General features: G+C 35.6%; 2 protein-coding genes across 2 annotated transcripts in view; both read right to left on the minus strand.

Annotated features, from left to right (window-relative positions):
* Positions 1-19,217, minus strand: part of LOC140160392 (cholinesterase-like) — a 38,734-nt gene that overhangs the window by 16,899 nt on the left and 2,618 nt on the right. The window contains exons 4-7 of the mRNA XM_072183632.1: positions 18,619-18,737; positions 17,672-17,842; positions 16,359-16,981; positions 15,684-15,871 (exon numbers count right to left, since the gene is read on the minus strand). Coding sequence (XP_072039733.1) covers positions 15,684-15,871; positions 16,359-16,981; positions 17,672-17,842; positions 18,619-18,737 — 1,101 coding nt within the window. The remainder of the gene's footprint in view (positions 1-15,683; positions 15,872-16,358; positions 16,982-17,671; positions 17,843-18,618; positions 18,738-19,217) is intronic.
* Positions 4,266-12,596, minus strand: LOC140168744 (acetylcholinesterase-like). The gene is made up of 9 exons (XM_072192157.1): positions 12,240-12,596; positions 11,590-11,752; positions 10,438-10,515; positions 10,151-10,269; positions 9,301-9,471; positions 7,375-7,578; positions 6,953-7,329; positions 6,114-6,301; positions 4,266-4,431 (listed from the first exon to the last, which is right to left on the minus strand). Exons 1-9 carry the CDS (start codon positions 12,594-12,596, stop codon positions 4,337-4,339), a joined length of 1,752 nt encoding a protein of 583 aa, XP_072048258.1. The 3' UTR covers positions 4,266-4,336.

Raw genomic sequence — 19,217 nt, forward strand, 5'->3', positions numbered from 1 at the left:
GTATATAGCTTAGCCGCCATTCCACCAGCTAACAGCTACCTCGTTCACGTGATTGGTCTTTTAGACGCTGCTATTATCATAAAATTTCAAACCACTATCCCGTCATTCAATCATGGAATAAGCGGACAAAAAGAACACCAAGGAACAATCCTCTGTTTAATCCCTTTTCCCATCTCGTCCTACATTCGTCACCAACATTTTCTAGATCATTTTCGAAACACGAGGAGCCTATTTAAGAGCACTTGTGTTGAAGATTAATGTGATGATTCGCGCAGATGTTATTATAGACACAAGTGTTTAAATATCTACCACAGTGCAGAATAGAATATCTATTTTTCCATCTTGTACCATATTTGTGAGGATTTTCACTTATTTTAAACAAAAATGTATACAATCAATAATTCGTTATGAACACGGCAGAGTGCCGAATACTCAAAATTGCTGTTCTGAGTAAACAGGGTTTGAAAATCTTGGTACCATTCCATTGGTCCTTCTTAAAATTTAGAACATTCGTGAGCACTCATTTGAAATGTATATATGTGACGTGTCATGTCAAAAGCAGACACTTTTGGGCAGGTTATCAATTTTGAGGTTTTTACATATCTTAAATATAGAGATATTTTGCTCCACAACGCTATTTTCCCCAATGAAATCGGACATTCCTAAGCGAATATATGGAGTTCGTAAGTTATGGTATTATAAAATTGGAAATCGAGATATCGCCCTTTAAAAATATTATTGACAATGTTGAGAGCAGGAATTACCTTGACAAATGTCTCAAAAATACAAGATGCCAGTTATATTTTTGTCTGAAACTATCAGACAATATTTTTAACATTATTAACGTCACAAATTTACAAGAAAACCAAATTGTGAAAAAATCACTCCCGGGCAGATTTGTGGCTATTTCTCCATTTACGATCCTGCCCAAAAGTGTCTGCTTTTGACATGACACGTCACATATTATAGAAGTGAATGTACCCGAACTATTGGCAATACCTGCATGTTCTGAAATAATCGATAGATCCCTCAAAACGCGTTTTAACAGCTATTCGGCTTTTATACAGTAGACTTCGGTTGTATATATAAATGCGCATATATAAATGCGCACGTGACCAGGTGGCCAGCGCCATATTTGCATTACATCACTGTCAATCACTGAAATGGCGATCATTGAAGGAGTGGCTACAGTTGTGACCTTGTTTCGTGGCTAGCACTGGCAAGGAACATTGGCTGGAGGTTCGATGCTATAAATTTGCAAGGATAAATCATGGATATCAAAGGATCATGATTATTGCACAGCACCCCCATGTACAAACATAACTAATGTTTATTTATTTATTTATTTATTTATTTATTTATTTATTTATTTATTTATTTATTTATTTATTTATTTATTTATTTATTTATTTATTTATTTATTTATTTATTTATTTATTTATTCGACGAAAAACGAAAACCCTGTTCTATTTTGAACAAATTGGGAAACAAATTTTTCCTGTACAAATGAATGCCGACCCCAAATTTCGGAAATTTCAAGACAATTTTTTTTTGTATTTTCTCAAATTGAAATTTATTTACAGATTTTTGTTTTTTTTTTTGTTATTTAAATTTTTTTTTAAATACCAACCGACCGACCGACCCTACTTGAAAGGTCCGTTCGCCCGTAGAACAGGGTTTCTCTCTTTCTCGCCTTACTTATAATTTTATAAATATTATTTGTCCCCCCTTCCCCCAAAACCAGCCCTCCCCCCTTTTACACTCATAAATTAATTGTTTTTTTTTTGCTAACTTTCCCTTTCCGTGTAAAGTAAAACTTTATAAGCCGGTTGAATCAAACTGAACAAAATTGACGTATACAATTACAATATAATACCATGACAATAATGTGTATGACGGATCTAACTTACTAGCTGAATAAACCTCAAAGCATGGATCACATACGTGATTGTACGTCAAATTGTCATATAACGTATGAGCGTGATGTATAGTATACGAGTCTTCCTCAACATCTTCCAGCCGGGATGATTAGATCATGTACAGTCATTTACGTGTTTAGACGTCAAAGGTTGACAAAGGGTGTACAGATCACCGATTTAGCATGGGGGACACAAAAAGGTGCTTAAAACACATTTTAAATTTGTTTTTTTGTCCATTTGCGAGCGAATGAGTAAGTTAGAGTTGAGGAGGTCGGGCGGGGAAATCTAGCCTATTAGTTTGAGAGGGTCATTATGCCGAAAAGGGCTAAAGTTATAGTTTCCTCAATTTACGTTATAATTAGAGTTAAAATTAGGGTCAGAGTTATGTTCATTGGCGGCACTACGGGGGGATACTTATCTTGACTCCCAAATAAATAAATCCATGACCCCTTCCTTCCGAAGAAAATGACAGCCCCCTAAGTTCCCTACGCGCAAACATTATCAAATAACATTATTGGCAGCTACCCAGTTCTGACCTTAATGCCAGTAAGAATCACATTTCGTCATCAATATGGCCAATTGCCACGCCCATTTAGCACGGAAATAATGAAATATAACTTTTAAATCAGCTATATCTATCTTTTCCGTCATAATTTTTTTTTTTCCGTAATGGAAAATCCAAATAAAGAGTTTATGTTTCGGGTCAAATTATTTTGCCCTTTGCAATCAATGCCACTATTTTGCAAAGCCAATTTTCCTTGTAACCTGTCATTTTTGCCTATACTTTTGCGTGTGGAATTTGTGCACATCCGGGTACCTTACATCGTTGAACACGGTATGGCGACTTGTAGATGTCACGTGCGCATTTATATATGCGCATTTATATATATACCCGAAGTCCACTGTTATATGCTGTATCCAAAATGTCTCTACCACTGCGCAGAGAGAGGTCGAATACGCATTTAACTACGTGTAAACCATAGCACGCATTCTTGATTTGGGGCTTTTGTGTAGAAATTACTGGTTGTCCTTGCTATATCAGTTATAAGCAGTCATCCCTGTAATAATTAGGGAAAACTCGAGGATTTTAAAGCAAAAATAACAAATATTGGCTTATATTTTGCGTATGATTTTCCGGGATTTTCCAATTTCACGGGCGCGCACTCACATTATTAAACCACAGCAATATCATGTGGGGAATGTTTGTTCTTATTTTGGTATCACTGGATAGAAGATACCAACAGCTATACGTTGGTATCAAATATATTAGTATAGGAAACGTTTACCGCTATACAATACTATAGATGAACATGATTTGTACAGCTAAGTATACCGGCTATTATGTATACGATTCGTCTCTCTGCCGAATTTATTTATCGCACTTAGGCGCGACTCGTCCAAATCAAAATTTCAATAACTACGTCGGTGAGTAAGATTTACCATTAATTTTTGGTGGAAATAAAAGAGAACCTGAAACATAATCATAATCATCAAAATTCTCGATTCGTCACTCTGCCGTATTCATAACGATATGATTGACAATACTTGACATTCGAATAGTATCCTACTGCAAATACACCAGCACGGTTTAGGTATTTCATCAGCACTTTGATGGGCGACGTATCCCTCTCTCATAGTTCTTTTCACATACTCACCCCTACACATAAATTGACACTGTTTTTGTCTAATACACCTCTGGGTGCAATTGCAATTATTAAATAAATGCAATTTGTTTCAAAGAGCTTCTCAAAAGCAGTGATATGCAATTAAACAAACTGCAAAAAAAAGGCCCTTAAATGCCATAAATAGTAAGATTATTCTAGAATGGTAAGAAATGATATATAAAGCCTGGAAAGGAAATGTTTGTAGAGTTATAACGTGGAACGGAAATTTATGTTAGCCAATAGTGGTACAAAAGTTACCCTAATTGAAGTCTTCAAACTTCGGTTCGCGGTTATTGTGTGTTGGAGAGAATAAAATACACCAAAGGCGGTAGTAGAGCCAATAGTAGTGCATGATTGTAGTGTAGACTCAAAGAAACGGCAGACTGAAATATCTCCATCAAAGAACTGTCATATTTTGCTGGACTAACATAGTGTGTGGAAAGCTTGCTCAAGAGATATTTAGAGAGGAGCTTACGGTCAACATAGAAGGCCATTTGGAAAACACTAGCATAGCAGCTGGGATAGTAAAAACATAGTCTTCAGGACTAAGACTGAGACTGTGGTAGACCAGTGGTCTTGGACATTGCCGGATCTTAAGAATTACACGACTTATTGTGATTTTTTTTTTGGTTTTTTTTTTTTCTAATTCATTTTCACATTTCAAATGACAATCAAACATAATTAGTTTTGATACCAATATATTCTTATTAAAATTGCGAGAAGTCCTTCCAAAAGAAGATGTACCATCATCGGCTAAGGAATTTCTACGCCTTCATTAAAAGTTGATTTCTGTCCATCCTCTGACACTTTACTGCACGTCTTATCCTGTTCACATTCTGCAAGGTTACCTGAAGAGAACATATGAAAAATGAAAACCTTTAATGCCCATTTTCATGTTATCAATCGTAATTTTATGATAAGATCAAAAAAGTATTGCCTTTAAACCTCCAAAGTCAGGGTGAACATGTCGGTAAATCTCTCTTTTAATGTAGACATATGCTAAAACAACGCAAGTTCACCACAAAATATTAATGTATGTGTGATCATAAGGTTTGCCATTTATTAGTAGGTATTACAATTATTTTGGATCAAATGCATGAATATTCAAAATATGAAAAAATAAAAACAAACAAAAAACTCAACCCTATTTTTTCTGATTTCTAGATCGGTCGAAAAGGGCAATACAGTGGCGTACCGTGGCCGCCCCTTCCCCGGGGGGCTGAAGAAAAGCCAATTTTGCCGCCCCTTCCTCAACAGCCCGAAAAGGTTGCCCCAATTTTTTTACGGTCGTTTGAAAAAAGTGAAGAAAAAAAAAAAAAAAAAAAAAGCCCCAAAAGGAACACATTTTGATGTATAGTTCAATTCTTTCACATTTTCCGCCCTTTTTTCTTTACTAATTCTTTTTGCCGCCCCTTCTTCTTCCGCCGCCCCTCTTTTTGCCGCCCCTTCTTCTTCCCTCCGCCCTTCGATTTTGCCGCCCCCTGCTTTTTGCCTCCCCCCAAATACGCGCATGTAATACAAACCTTTTTAGGCCAATACGCGTGCTATGCAACTGCTGGCATGTGTAATTTAGAGAGGTTATAATATGTAGAAAATGAACCGCATTTTGCGATAGAACAAGAAAACAGCGTATTTTTCAGATACAATTTATTCATCTTTTCTGTAAGTATTCAACCTAAACAGCTAAAGTTATATCCTAAAGGCAACTTAACTTATGAACGCAAAACGACAGCCGTGTCAAAAGTGACTAAGGGACTAAGGGACCGTTCACAAACACTTGTTGGGCTGATGCAAAAAGAGGGGCCCTTAAAAGTTTTGACCCGCCTAGGGAGGGGGGCTCTGAAAAAATTGACCACAAATTTTCCGAGGAAAATTGAGTTTATATGCTTTTCTATGGGGTTGACACATAATTTTCATGTCAAAAGGGGTGGGGCTGAAATTTTTGAGATCTGAAAAGGGGTGGAGGCGAACATTTTTCGCGATGATTTTTTGCATCAGGCCCCCCTAACAAGTGTTTGTGAACGGTCCCTAAACATCAAAGTATCGCTCGACCAACCAAAGTTGAACACAAGCTCACCTTTGTTGTTTTTAATTACTTTTTCATTTTTCTCGTATCTTTTTACGGTTGAACATATTGCACACAAAAGAAACAGATTAGTGGCAATAAGAAATTAAATATTGCTTATCCGAATTCAAACTCTTAAAACAAATCTGAGCAAGTTTCGTTCTCTTTTCATCTGAATGAAACATCATGTCATCCATGCAAATACGATGTGTTAAATTAACATTGTGTTGCATTTGGTCAAGTACGCCTAAACAACTTGCTCAGGAATGCGTGCGTGGACATATAACCTTTTTCGGGACACCCGGTATATTTTCAATCTTAAAGTTCTTTGATCACTATGTCGTGTCATGTCACAACTCTACACCTTCCCATTTCGACTTTTTCGTTGACATCACCATTGCAGACTTTCATTAATCATCAATATTTACATTAAAACACGACTACAAAGCAAAGTAAAACCCCTACCCATCCAAGCTTCTAATTTCGGTATATATTCATTCCATACTCTGCATCTAGCTCTATTTGGGTCTGGAATACTTCTCATATCTGGGGCCAATTCTTGATACATCTTCTTATCAGTTGTATATTGTGGCCAATCTATATCTTTGTCCTCACCGCTATATTCCTCACTTTCTGACGCAATGTTAGGGTTTCTGTAAGACAAGCAGAACATTCATTCAGATCTTCTGAACGTATAATAATAAAATGAAATATATTATGAAATTTCAATGATCATACTTGTCTAAATCATTTTCGGACTGGTTTTTATAGCTCTTGAAATCTTTTAAGCAGAATAAGTATATGCCAAAACATACAAAAAGCGACGAACGACAAAAAACTTCATTTTCTTTATAATACTCCTGACGGGTGGCCAGGGGACAACAGTTGAAGTAATTAAACCTGTACAAGTTATATTTTTGCGCGTGTAAATTGTCGTGCTTTGCCGATCTTGAACTACAAGAACTGCTCGGTACTTGAAAATATCTTTTTCATCCATGTCGATATAATTATTGCACAATGGATTATTGCAGAAAAATTTCCATGTGCTAAAAAGTTTTCTCACACACATTAATGTTTTTGGAATATTTCCAAGAAATGGTAAAGCAAAGTTTAATCTTTTAAAACTTCACCATAATGTTGCATGGTATTGAAATTCACACGTAAAGCTGTAAGCACTTCATCATTGTCATTCTTGGGAAAGGTTAAAATATAACATACATATTTGCACAGTAATTTTTTCTGGGACACCATGTATTACGTATATCTCTCTTTTGCTGGATATTAAATACAGATCGAAATCTTACCCAGTTTTTGCAAAATTTGTCCAGTACTGGATCATTTTTATCGTCATGTCTACTTCAACATCCGTTAGAGTTTTATTATTCGGTAGAAAGTGATATCCAAAGAACGTAAGGTCGTCGCCATGGCTTGCTCCACTCCATGGCGCGTGTAAATAAATTGATTGCGAAGGGTGATGGTTGAAATAATATGCATAAACGGATCCAACATTATTAGCTTCAAATGCACCACGTAGGTATACATCATTTGAACATGCAAAATAATAATCGCCTAACAATTTGCTAAGAGCATCGATGTAATTGCAGTCGGGGTTTGATAATATTGAATCGTCAAAATAAACAAGTTCCAAGGCACCACGTTGAAGAGGTTGAAGAAAGGGAGTTACTTTAAACATAGTGATTATCTGCTCGAATTATGATGCATTTACGTGTGGTTTCTCTGTTGTGTCTGGGTATAAGAACATCAGAATCCCGGTGCCCTCATCTGCATTGTAACCTGACATGATATCGGCTCTGTTGAACGATCTATTTTCGATGAGAACCAATGGATCTTCTGGAAGAAAGTTGGCGTTGATGACAGGAGAAAAAGGTGTTACCGTATTGTCTTCCATCCCTTCGGATCCATAAAAAAACTGTAAGATTATACATAAGATGTTGGTTGTTATGAACATTGACACGATTTGTTTCACGTACATGAATGTGAAATATTGAAACAAAACTACAATAGGTTTACCCACCGATGATCGCATGTCTCTTTACATGTATTTTAAACCGAATTTGATGAGAGATCTTTTAAAGATGGAAAACGTTTTTACTGAAGCGTGAGCAAATTATATATTCACTTTGCAAAAATGAATATTTGCTCTTATTCGGTACCAGATATTAGATATTTGTATTCGACCTCATATATTTGGCATAATTTTACTGATAATGATCAATGATCATTGATCATGCTAATATAATGTAGTAATGTACTTATATGGTTGGCTATTCGGGTCATTACGTGTATTGATACGTGTATTCGAAATTTCGAATACGCGTAATAGAATAGGCCAATCAGCGTTTAGATTCGAGAACGTGGGTTACAATTTCGACCTCGTGAGACTGCCCGCATGTGATATCAAAGCAATTGGCACTTGTCCTCGTGCACTAATAACAAACTTCACTTAATAATCAAAAGGCTTATAATTATTACAAGAATAAGAAGCGGGAGAAGAATGTGAATGAAGATTATTTTGAAACCGACCCGATATAGCATTCATTTCTACATACTTACAAAGTATGATGTTTTGCATAACTTTTATTTTGCATAAAGAAACACCGCGCGATGTGAGTTGTAAGGGTGCAAACTACCAAATTACTGTTTCTCTTCATTTATTAGACATTCGGATAATCATCCCTAAAAACAGAAACGTACAGTCATGCAGCGTACACTTTTAAAACATGTGTTTGAACCTGAGGTAGGCATAATACTAGTTCCAGGTTTGAACATAAACACTAACTTATGCAGGATACACCCCATGCAGCCTACGCTTATACGGTAGGTATGACCAAACACGGAGGAGCTGAAGGTCACTCTGTATATTTATCTTCTACCTGACCAGCATGCAAATGCCTCAGAATATAGACAACCGCAGGTCAAGGCTGTGTATGTGTTGTTCGGTATCGGTCGCTTTAGGGCAGGATACGGTCACTGTTCTAATATTCTCTACTTTCAAAGAATAATTCATATTATAATTTATATGTAGCCTAGCCTAATACTTTAGGATTCAATGTGGAGACAGATATATACAGATATTGCTAATTCATTTGTTACATACACTATCCGCTGTTTAAAATGTTTTTATTCCAGGACGGAATAAATTTAGGCCCTATTCCACATAGAATAAAGTTGGTACTAAGAGTGGAGTGTATCCTATCTATTTTTTGCTACATCAGAAAATATTTCAACACGGAATAAATGCATTTTAATTTCCCCCAGAGAATTTTTAAAAAAAGCATTTTGTATAAAGGAAGCCGATAGGCCTACCTTTAACCCTCAATTCTCCCCTTAAAAGGTATGAAAATACCAAAAACGACTTTATTCTCTGATCTTTTAGCATGTTCTGTTCATTCCCGTCATTTCTTACAAAAAACGGCGTGATGTAGCACGGTGAGGATTAAATTATCTCCGAATTTTTATCTGCGGTGAACGAGGTTGTTTACGTGCCTCGATTTAAATACACGGGCTTTAAAATTTCCCTCCCACGTTCTCGAAACTCAACGCTGATTGGTCTGTTCCATTGCGCGTATTCGAAATTTCGAATACACGTATTAATGAACGTTATGATCTGTTTAGCCAACCATATACTTACACTCATGTTCGCATTAATGATATCATCAACAGGTGCATTACGCAGGCAGTGATCTACAAGTTGTTCTGTGGTCTCTTCATTGCACCCAACAAGCTTACCAAGTGTAAATGCTCGTTTGGCGTGATTAGCCGTATCTATGTTACGTGCCCAAGGTGCAATAGCAACGCCACTCTTAAGAAAAAAATCACGATGAAAATTGAGTAAAACAAAAACATAAAATTGACACTAAAACTAGTACAAGTACTAAATTACGCAAATTATCACAAATTCAAGTCAAAGATTGGAACTTCTTTAGCTGTTGATATTGTGCCGTAATTTGACATCAACATATGAGAGATTCAGATGGATTGGTCCCATGTGAGAATGCGAATACGTCACAGGAGAATGATTTGAATAGTTACACGGGCGTAAGAATTAAGAAATCGTTGCCTCTCGGTTAAATTGGATTGATCGACGTGAACACATTTTACCTTAACTTATAAATATAAACGTCTTTTTGGAAGATGTAACCTTCATATTTTGGCAATTCATTAGTAGAGTGGTGTAATATTTTTGTGTCTCAGCGATGAGAAGCAAAGGTAGAAAGGAGGAGGAAAGCGAATTTGGTACATTGTAGCATGGGCACCATTTCGAAATTACGCCCTAAAAAGGTGTTGATTAGCAAGTCGAAAGGGGAAAGCAACTTATATTTAAGAGGGGTTGGGGCAGACCATTTTGAGAATTAACCACCTGGGTACACATGTTATTGCAAAACAACAACTTAGGCATGATCTGAAAATGTGTGCCAAAATATTCCGCTGTGGTTGATAAAATTTAAATTACAAACCCTAGCGCTCAGTTTATCACCCACCTGCATTATAGCACGGGAAAACAATCCTGCACTGAGTGGTGACAATGTATGCAAGCTAACACTTCCTGCACCAGCACTCTCACCAAAGATGGTAACTCTGTCTGGATTACCTCCAAAAGCTGTGAATATGATGTATTTGCCAAGGTAAATGGTAAGGTGCTAAAACGATAACTACAATTTATCAAGAACAAGTCGGGACATATTTTAGAAATAAAAATGAAATTTCAAAACTTGAAAGTTCAAATAGTCTGGTTAATAGTTTTGGCTCAATATTTTGTGGTACTTGCCTGCAATATTCTTTTGTACCCATTTCATGGCTTCTACCTGATCAAGCATCCCCATATTACCCGGCACAATATCGTCTCCTGCAAATTAAGATTTAAAAAATTGATTTTATAATATGTTCCTCACTGAGACTAAGAAAATCCTTATTTTGTTGTCCTCGACCTTGTGGCTGACAGGGTTGGTCTTTCTGATTGTTTTGATTATTTAAAGATCATACCCAAAATTAACTTATAATTATAATACTAGTAATTAAAGACTAAATTGGGATCTTTTGCCTGGATCTTATTCTGTGACTCAGATGAGTTTGTGTCCGCCGACGAACAATAGAGGTATCTAAGAGCCCAGCAAACCCAAAAAGGTTCTTAAACGTTTTAAACACGTTTGGGTTTATTCAAAACGTTTTATTCAAAACATTTAAATGTCGGATTATATAAAGGTCATAAAAACGATTTTAAAACGTTTTATAGCCAAAAAGACTACAACAATATTTTTGAACTGTTGTCAAAAAGCTATTGTTAAATATTTTTGGCAAACGTTTATGTAAAGTATTTTGTCAACTCTTTAATAACGTTAAGCTGTTTTGCATCTAGTTTTCAAAAGTAGTTTTAGAACGTCATTAAAATGTTTTGTATCCTTAATATAACCGACAATAAAACATTTTCTGCAAAAAAGTTCTGTGTTTGCTGGGAGGTTTATAAACAGGGGGATTTCAGTAGAACAGCCCTACATGGTGTATAGTATTTTTTCCATTGTTGTTTGAACTTTAAAAATAAGTCTATACCGAAATGTACTAGAAACGTTAGAATGAGCAGGATGGCCGTAGCCATCGTGGTGGTATATCATTTCTGTGACCCTTGATCCCGACATTGCTCTTATGAACTCCCACCCTCCTGGAAATATGTATATTAAACATAAGAAGATTTCAGGGGTTGGTCACCCACTTTTGCATGGTATTTTTGGGACTTGAGAGCACATCGGGTACACCAAATTGCATTCTAAACATTATTAACATCACAAATTTGCAACAAACTCAAATTGTAAAAAAAAATTACCCCCGGGCAGATTTTTTGCTATTTCTGCATCTACGATTCTGCCAAATATGTCTCCTTTTGATATACCACGTCACATATGATAATACATGTACACATACATACCTGTAGAAAGGAATCCGAAAGCATTCAATCTGTAGTTAATAGAAACAACAATGACGTCACCAAGGGCTGCTAAAGGGTGCAGGTCCATTTCCTCCGTAAAGCTCCCGGCTCCCATATTATAACCTCCACCGTGTATCCAAAACATCACAGCTGCATTGGAAGGCTTTTGTATAAACAAATTGTTTCAAACAAAAATAAGTACAATAAACGTATGACCTTATTATGGGTATTTTATACAAACTTTAAGGCTTTCCGTGATAATGAATAAATGTTTATAAATTTGATGTGTAAATAAAAATTTCTATAAAATAAATAAATAAACAAATTAATGATTTTTTTTTCAGAATTCTATAATACAGAAAGGGTTTGTAATAGAGGTTCCGTTACATTTTGTTATAAGTACTTTCTTGGTCATGGAAGTAACGTTGAACGCAAACTTCACTGGCTTACCTTGAGGATCAAGAACTTTGGACAAATTAAATCAACTAATATATAAAATGATGATATTGGAATTACTTTTATTTGCAGTATCATGATAATAATCGTGATAGATGCCAACGCTGTACATTGGAGCCAGCGTTTACGATTTAACGGATTAATTAAATGATTTTGAGTATGACATAGTTAAAAACTGTCCACTATTATCTTACCTTAGACTGGGGAACAAACACATTCAAGACAAGACAGTCCTCATCCATATTCTCCCTTTTCAATGGAAAGATATCAGGCATTATAAATTGTGGGCAATACTTGCTGTACTCTTGTGCACTGAGTTTTCCCTTCCATTCCTTAGGTACTGGTGGCTTAAATCTCAATGGTCCAACAGGTGCTTCAGCGTAAGGAATACCTAAGTATGCATCCACCTCATGGTTTACGCCATTAGATTGGAATTGATATCGTGTGCCAGTTATTTGTTCCTGTTCTACTGTTACTGTTGGGTCACTTGCAAAGACGGAACACACCAACAGGAGCAATTGTACAGCCCCTTTCTGAATATTGAACATCATTTTTAGTGAGCTTGGATAGTACAGTATATATACGCTCTACTTGTACTTAGACTATGCGGGTAGAACGTGTAAGTAATCTATGGAAATAGTATTTGCATAGGGTTATCTGGTTAAGGGTTAAGGTCATATTGATTTGAGAATGTGTCAATATTAGACACATTATGTTATATTCTGGAGAGATTAGCTTTGACGTTAAAAGTACAAATTATTTTCTTCTAATGACTAAATGTTATTATGAGGGGAAAACGTAATATACATGAAAGCCTTCTATACTGCGCCAAAAAGCCTCCTCACAATTCTAATCCTGCAAATTATGACACCACATTGAATCCAATGCGACCTCAAGAAGTAGTTACAAGCAATTGAATAGACGAAGGTCCAGTTTTAAAAGTGACAAACTGGTCTATACCGTGAGGCGCAAAAAAGATTCCAACAGACGCAACAAAGAGACAACATAGTTTTTTCAATGAAGCTTTATTTAAGGCAGTTTTTATTGCAGTTTTTACTTCTCTGTACTTTCATTTTATTTGTCAGTTGTTTTGTTTCAGTTTTGTTTTGTTCCTTTTGTTTTAAATTAAAGGCACGCATAAATTAGCCATTCACCACTCTCAAACCAGATGTCTAGTCAGTGGAGTTTTGAATAGGCCAGTTTGTCACTTTTAAAACTGGACCTTCGTCTAATCAAATGCTTGTAACTTTGCTTTTTGAAGTCACATTGGATTCAATGGGGTGTCATAATGTGAATCTATTAAACAAATAAATCTACCCAAATAGTTTAGTTTTAAAATTAGAATTTTTCTTCCAAGTGTAAGGATACCTTTTTAGCGCAGTATATTTAAACAAATCTTTTTTAACACACTACAACAATATTTTTAAATGTTTTTTAAATGTTTTCAAAAAATGTTATTGTAAACTACTATTTTTACAAACATTTTTGTCAAATATTGTGTCAATACTTAAATAACATTATGTTAAAATGTTTGAACCCAGCAAACACAGAAATGTTCTTAAAATTATTAAACGTTTTCTGTAAGACATTTTTGTTTGCTGAGCAGTAGATTATCAAAAATGTTTTTTAAGGTTATGAAAACGTTTTATACTCTTAATATACCTTTTATATAACCCGACATTTAAACGTTTTCTGACAACCTTTTATAACCTTTTACGAATGATATCGAAAACGTTTTGTGTTTGCTGGGTGGCGTCACCCTGCTATGTTATTTGTGGCAGAAGAGACATTTTGAAGGTATTTCGTCTCGAACTGGAAGTGACCTCTTAGTGACCTTTGACCCCAAATCTGTGAACACCTTATAGACACTGGTTCATATGAATGCATTTGTTCAAGTGACATCACAATGCTATGTTGTATGTGGCAGAAGAAGCAATTTAAAGGTATTTCGACTCGGGCCGGAAGTGACCCCCTAATGACCTTTGACCCCAAATCTGTTAGCACATTATAGACACTGACTAATGTGCAAGTGGCGTTACTGTACTACCATAATAACTCGATAGTTAACATGTGTAACTAAGTGTAATCAGATGATTACTATTTAACTTTAAAATCCACGCTAGTTTTATTGAAGATAATGCTGTATTCGTAATGATTTATGTTAAGCATATTTAGGATAAATTGTTCATTGTTTTGATTATGCGTGATTCCGTGCATAAATGTTGACTTTCAGAAACAGTATGGTTTAAGACAAACTCGTACAAGTCTTCTTGCTAATGTAACATTTAGATTTTGGCATATGAAGACAGCTCATAGTTTTCTTTTCGCCTGTAAACAAAACTCTCCCATGATAGTGTACTACGGTAATTTTAAGTACCCTTCAGATTCGTCTATGGGCCTATTGTGATGAATGTTTCCAATATATAAACCACTGTTGATTGGACTCCATTTCAATATTGGCGCTTTCGAATCAAATGCAAATAGGTTTTGAGAATTATCAATTCAATTTTTATGAATTGCTATGTCCTTCGCTTCCCCACTCAAAAGGAGATGACAAGTGAAGATGACACCAGTAACCGTCATCTTAAGGAGTTTCTGCGCCTTTATTGCAGGTCGATTCCTGTCCATCCTCGGACCATTTTACTGCACGTCGTATCCTGATCACATTCGTCAAGGTTAGCTAAAAACAGATAAGAAAATATAAACATTACACTGGGTATTAATCAGGAATACAGGTAACGCAACTTCTAAGTTCCCCTTGACAAATATTTGAATAAATCAATATAGTGCCAGCAAATTTTGAAAATTATATGAAATGTAAGAGCTTCAATGTTAAAATGCTGCAAATATATTGATTCTATATTAAGTTACGAATAGTTGAACACAATTTGGCCATGTTTTAAAAGTTGCAGCAAACGCTCGTTTAAGAGATTGGTCAATTTTGGGCAAATTTGAGAAAAATGTGAGTAATCTGCCATGTTTACTATGAGGTTTATTTATTTAAAAATACTTATCACAGGTACAAAAGTTATATATCATAAAGGGTAATCATTTCTCATAGAATATGAAATGAAAAGCGTATGAATGACATTTTCGAAATTTTTGCGGGTAATGCAACTTTTAAAACATGGTCAAACATTCGCCATGTTTGTCAGGGAAACTTAGAAGTTGTGTTACTTCTAGTTATGTGATCATGTAATCAATAGTAATATTATAATATTTTGCCAATACCATGAATACACGCATACGCAATGCAACTACTAGGGTGTTTCAATGTATGTACAATTATTGAATCATTCAAGTTATTTGATCCGTACATTCCCCACATTTGGTTCAATCCCCTGGATACTACTGGTCATCTAACAGCATTTCTGATTGGTTGATAACTTGAAATTCTAATTTCAATTGCCAATTATGACTAGGCTTTAAACCATTTAGGCCCTATGGTCAAACTTGCATTTGCAGATGATCTTATTAATACCTTCCTTGATTGGTTCAAAATTGGAAACAATATTCATTTTGTTGAAACAAATCTTGAAACAAATATTCATTTTGGCCAATCGGCAGGTAGTTCTCATGGGACTCATTAATCATTTTCAAATAAAACAAACGAAGCCAAGCAAAAGCAAAACACATACCTATCCAAGCTTCTAATTTCGGTATATATTCATTCCATACTCTACATCTGGCTCTGTTTGGGTCTGGAATACTTCTCATATCTGGGGCCAATTCTTGATACATCTTTTCATCAGGTGTATATTGTGGCCAATCTAAGTCATTGTCTTCACCGCTATTTTCCTCTCCTTCTGATGCAATGTTAGGATTTCTGAACGTATTTAATAAACAGAAAAAATCAAATTATCTAATTATCGTAATCTCCCTTGTCTAAATAATTTTCGAACCGGTTTTGATAGATCTTCAAAACCTTTGTAAGCAGCACAAGTTATATGCTTACAAATAGCAAACAAAAAACAATTACTGGACACAGGCAGTTGACGATAATTTTGTAGTCGGAACATGTTTTGTCCAGATTCTGACAAACACGACAACATTCTTTGTTCCATGATCATTTTTAATTTAACAAAGACTTTTTACCAAATCCACACGAACGGTGTGTGTTATATTAAAGCACGTGAGAATGACTAGCATTATTGGCCAGTCAACATTTTACTTCTCTTCTGGTTAGTCGTAAAACCATTATAACGAATGACACATACGTGACATTATTTTTATGGATTCAGAAATTGTATTCAGTTAAAATTCTTTCAGGTAGATAATGGTAACAGTCCAGATAATAAAGATAGAAATCTTACCCAGTTTTTGCAAAATTTGACCAGTACTGAATCATTTTCATCGTCATGTCTACTTCAACATCCGTTAGTTTTGTGCTATTCGGTAGAAAATGATACCCAAAGAACATAAGGTCGTCTGCATGACATGCTCCGCTCCATGGTGTGTTGATAAGAGAATAAGAAGGGTGGTGGTTGAAATAATATGCATAAACGGATCCAACATTATTAGCTTCATATGCACCACGTAAGTATACATCATTTGAACAGGAAAAAAAATAATCACCCATCAATTTGCTAAAAGCGTCAGCGTAATTTGCGTTGGGATTTGATACTATTGAATCATCAAAATAAACGAGTTCTAAAACATCACGTTGGAGAGGTTGGAGAAACGGAGTTATCTTAGAAAGACTGATCATTTGCTCGAATTCGGATGCATTAACGTGTGGTTTCTCTGTTGCGTTTTGGTAAAAGAACACCAGCTGCATGGTGCCTTCATCTGCATTGTAACCCGACATGATATCGGCTCTGTTGAACGATCTTTTTTCTATGAGAGACGATGGATCTTCTGGAAGAAAGTTGGCATGGATGACAGGACCAAAGGCTATTAACGCAGCGTCTTCCATCCCTTCTGGTCCATAAAGAAACTGTAAAATTATAACATCGTGAGTAAGATGTAGGTTGTTAAGGGGGTACTACACCCCTGTGGTAAATTTATGACTATTTTTGCATTTTTCTCAAAAATTAATAACATACTGGTAACAAAAGTTATGTATATTATTGGGGCAAGGAATCCAATTTCTACACTGAAATTTCAGTGAATCAAGACAAGCGGTTCAGTAAATATGATAGGAAATGAGGTACATCCTAGCGGTACCTCATTTTCTATCACAAGTATCGAACTGCTTGTCTTGGGTCACTGAAATTCCAGCGTAGTAATTGGATTCCTTGCCCCTATAATATACATAACTTTTGTTACCAGGGTGTTATTAGTTTTTGAGAAAAATGCAAAAATAGTCACACATTTATTGAGGGGTGTAGTACCCCCTTAAGTACATAATATTGAATTGAGAGGATTTGTTTCACGTACGTCGTAAGTGAATGTGAAACAAAACTGCCATAAGTTTGCCCAATTATGATCGTAAGTCTCTTTATTTCAAACCCAATTTGATGAGGGATCTTTGAAAGATGGGAAGCGTTTTTATTGAAGTGTATGCAAAATTATATTCATATGAGTGTTCTTATTCGGTATCAGAGTATAAGATATCTGTTTTCGACCTCATTGGCGTAATTTTACTCAGGTACTTACTGATCATACTAATACATGCAGTACTTACACTTATGGTCGCATTAATAATATCATCGACAGGTGCATTACGCAGGCACTGATCTACAAGTTGTTCTGTGGTCTCTTCATTGCACCCAACAAGCTTACCAAGTGTAAATGCTCGTTTGGCGTGATTAGCCGTATCTATGTTACGTGCCCAAGGAGCAATAGCAACGCCACTCTGAAGAAAGAAAATTAAGATAAATATTGAGTACTAAGTAAAACAAAAACAAAAAACTTTGGTGCAGACCCAGATTATTCATCTAGTATATTACGCAATTTAGTACAAATTTAATTCAAACATTAGAACTTCTTTTGCTGTTGTAGTTGTTGACATGATATTGTATATTTGGAAGTCAGGTCGATTGGTCACGTGAGAGAATGCTAAGTCCACAAAATAATGATTTTAATAGTTACACGGTCGTAAGCACCAAGACGTAAGGAACCGCAGCCTCTCAGATACATTGATTTGATCGACTTAAACATTTTTCACCTTAGCAACCAAATATATAAACTTTTTTTTTGTTGAAAATACAATCTTCATTTTTGGTCAAAGCATTAGGGTTGTGCAATAATTTTGTATATCTCCATGGTGGTTGAAATTTTGGCTGAAAAAAATAGCAGGCTAAATATCTGGGGAAGGGGAGCATTTTCGTCAGGTCGTAAAGAGTGGGAAAGCGATTTTGGCATAGTAGCTTGGGCACCATTTCGAACGTTCAAATATGAAATATTTCTTGCTCGGTGGGCTCATTTTTTGCACGGCCAAAGAGGGGTGGGGGAAAGCGATTTTTGGCATACCATTTTGAGAATTAATCCTCGCGAGAGATATACATATAACTATTGCACATCACACCTTAGGCATGGAAATGTTTCAAGTGTGCCACAATATTCCTGTTAGGTTGATCCGGGAGGTTGATAAAGGTACATTTCAGGTACAAGGACAAGAGAATAACCCACCTGCATTATAGCACGGGAAAACAATCCTGCACTGAGTGGTGACAACGTATGCAAACTAACACTTCCGCCACCAGCACTCTCACCGAAGATGGTAACTTGGTCTGGATTACCTCCAAAAGCTGTGAATATTGTTTAATTGCCAAGGTAAATGTCAAGATAAATACAGGCTTAATACAATTGGTCAGGAACGAGTCGGGACATATTTTAGAAATAAATATAACATCGTTTGAACTCATATTGCATTACTTTATTATAAAATTTTAAAAGTACACCAACTTAACATTAGTTACATTAAAAACAAAATTAACAAGCTCGTATTCTAACATGTATACGTAAAAATATCAGGCGAATCCTACATGATTTGTCGTATACAAACAAACAGATGCAACATTAAGTTTCAGCTTTGGCCACTCCTGGTTTAAAATTTCTTTTCCCATGGTGTAGCGATGACCAAAACATAAACTTTGAATATAATCATTTTCTCTTTAGCTTTAGCTGCTTTATCAAACTTTACACAAAGGAAATGTTCACAAAATGACCCATAATATGCCTTATATGAACTTTGACTCCAAGCTGTGGTACAACTTATATTAAGCTTG

This window comes from Amphiura filiformis, chromosome 1, assembly GCF_039555335.1.
Source record: "Amphiura filiformis chromosome 1, Afil_fr2py, whole genome shotgun sequence".
Classification (NCBI taxonomy): Eukaryota; Metazoa; Echinodermata; class Ophiuroidea; order Amphilepidida; family Amphiuridae; genus Amphiura; species Amphiura filiformis.

What these genes read in the sequence shown, in the direction of transcription:
- LOC140168744 (XM_072192157.1), bottom strand. Translation starts at nt 12,596, where the DNA reads ATGATGTTCAATATTCAGAAAGGGGCTGTACAATTGCTCCTGTTGGTG. An exon ending in GGTACAAAAGAATATTGCAG is followed by an intron (nt 10,270 to 10,437) that starts GCAAGTACCACA and finishes TCATATTCACAG; the next exon opens with CTTTTGGAGGTAATCCAGAC. An exon ending in TTTCCCGTGCTATAATGCAG is followed by an intron (nt 9,472 to 10,150) that starts GTGGGTGATAAA and finishes TTTTTTCTTAAG; the next exon opens with AGTGGCGTTGCTATTGCACC.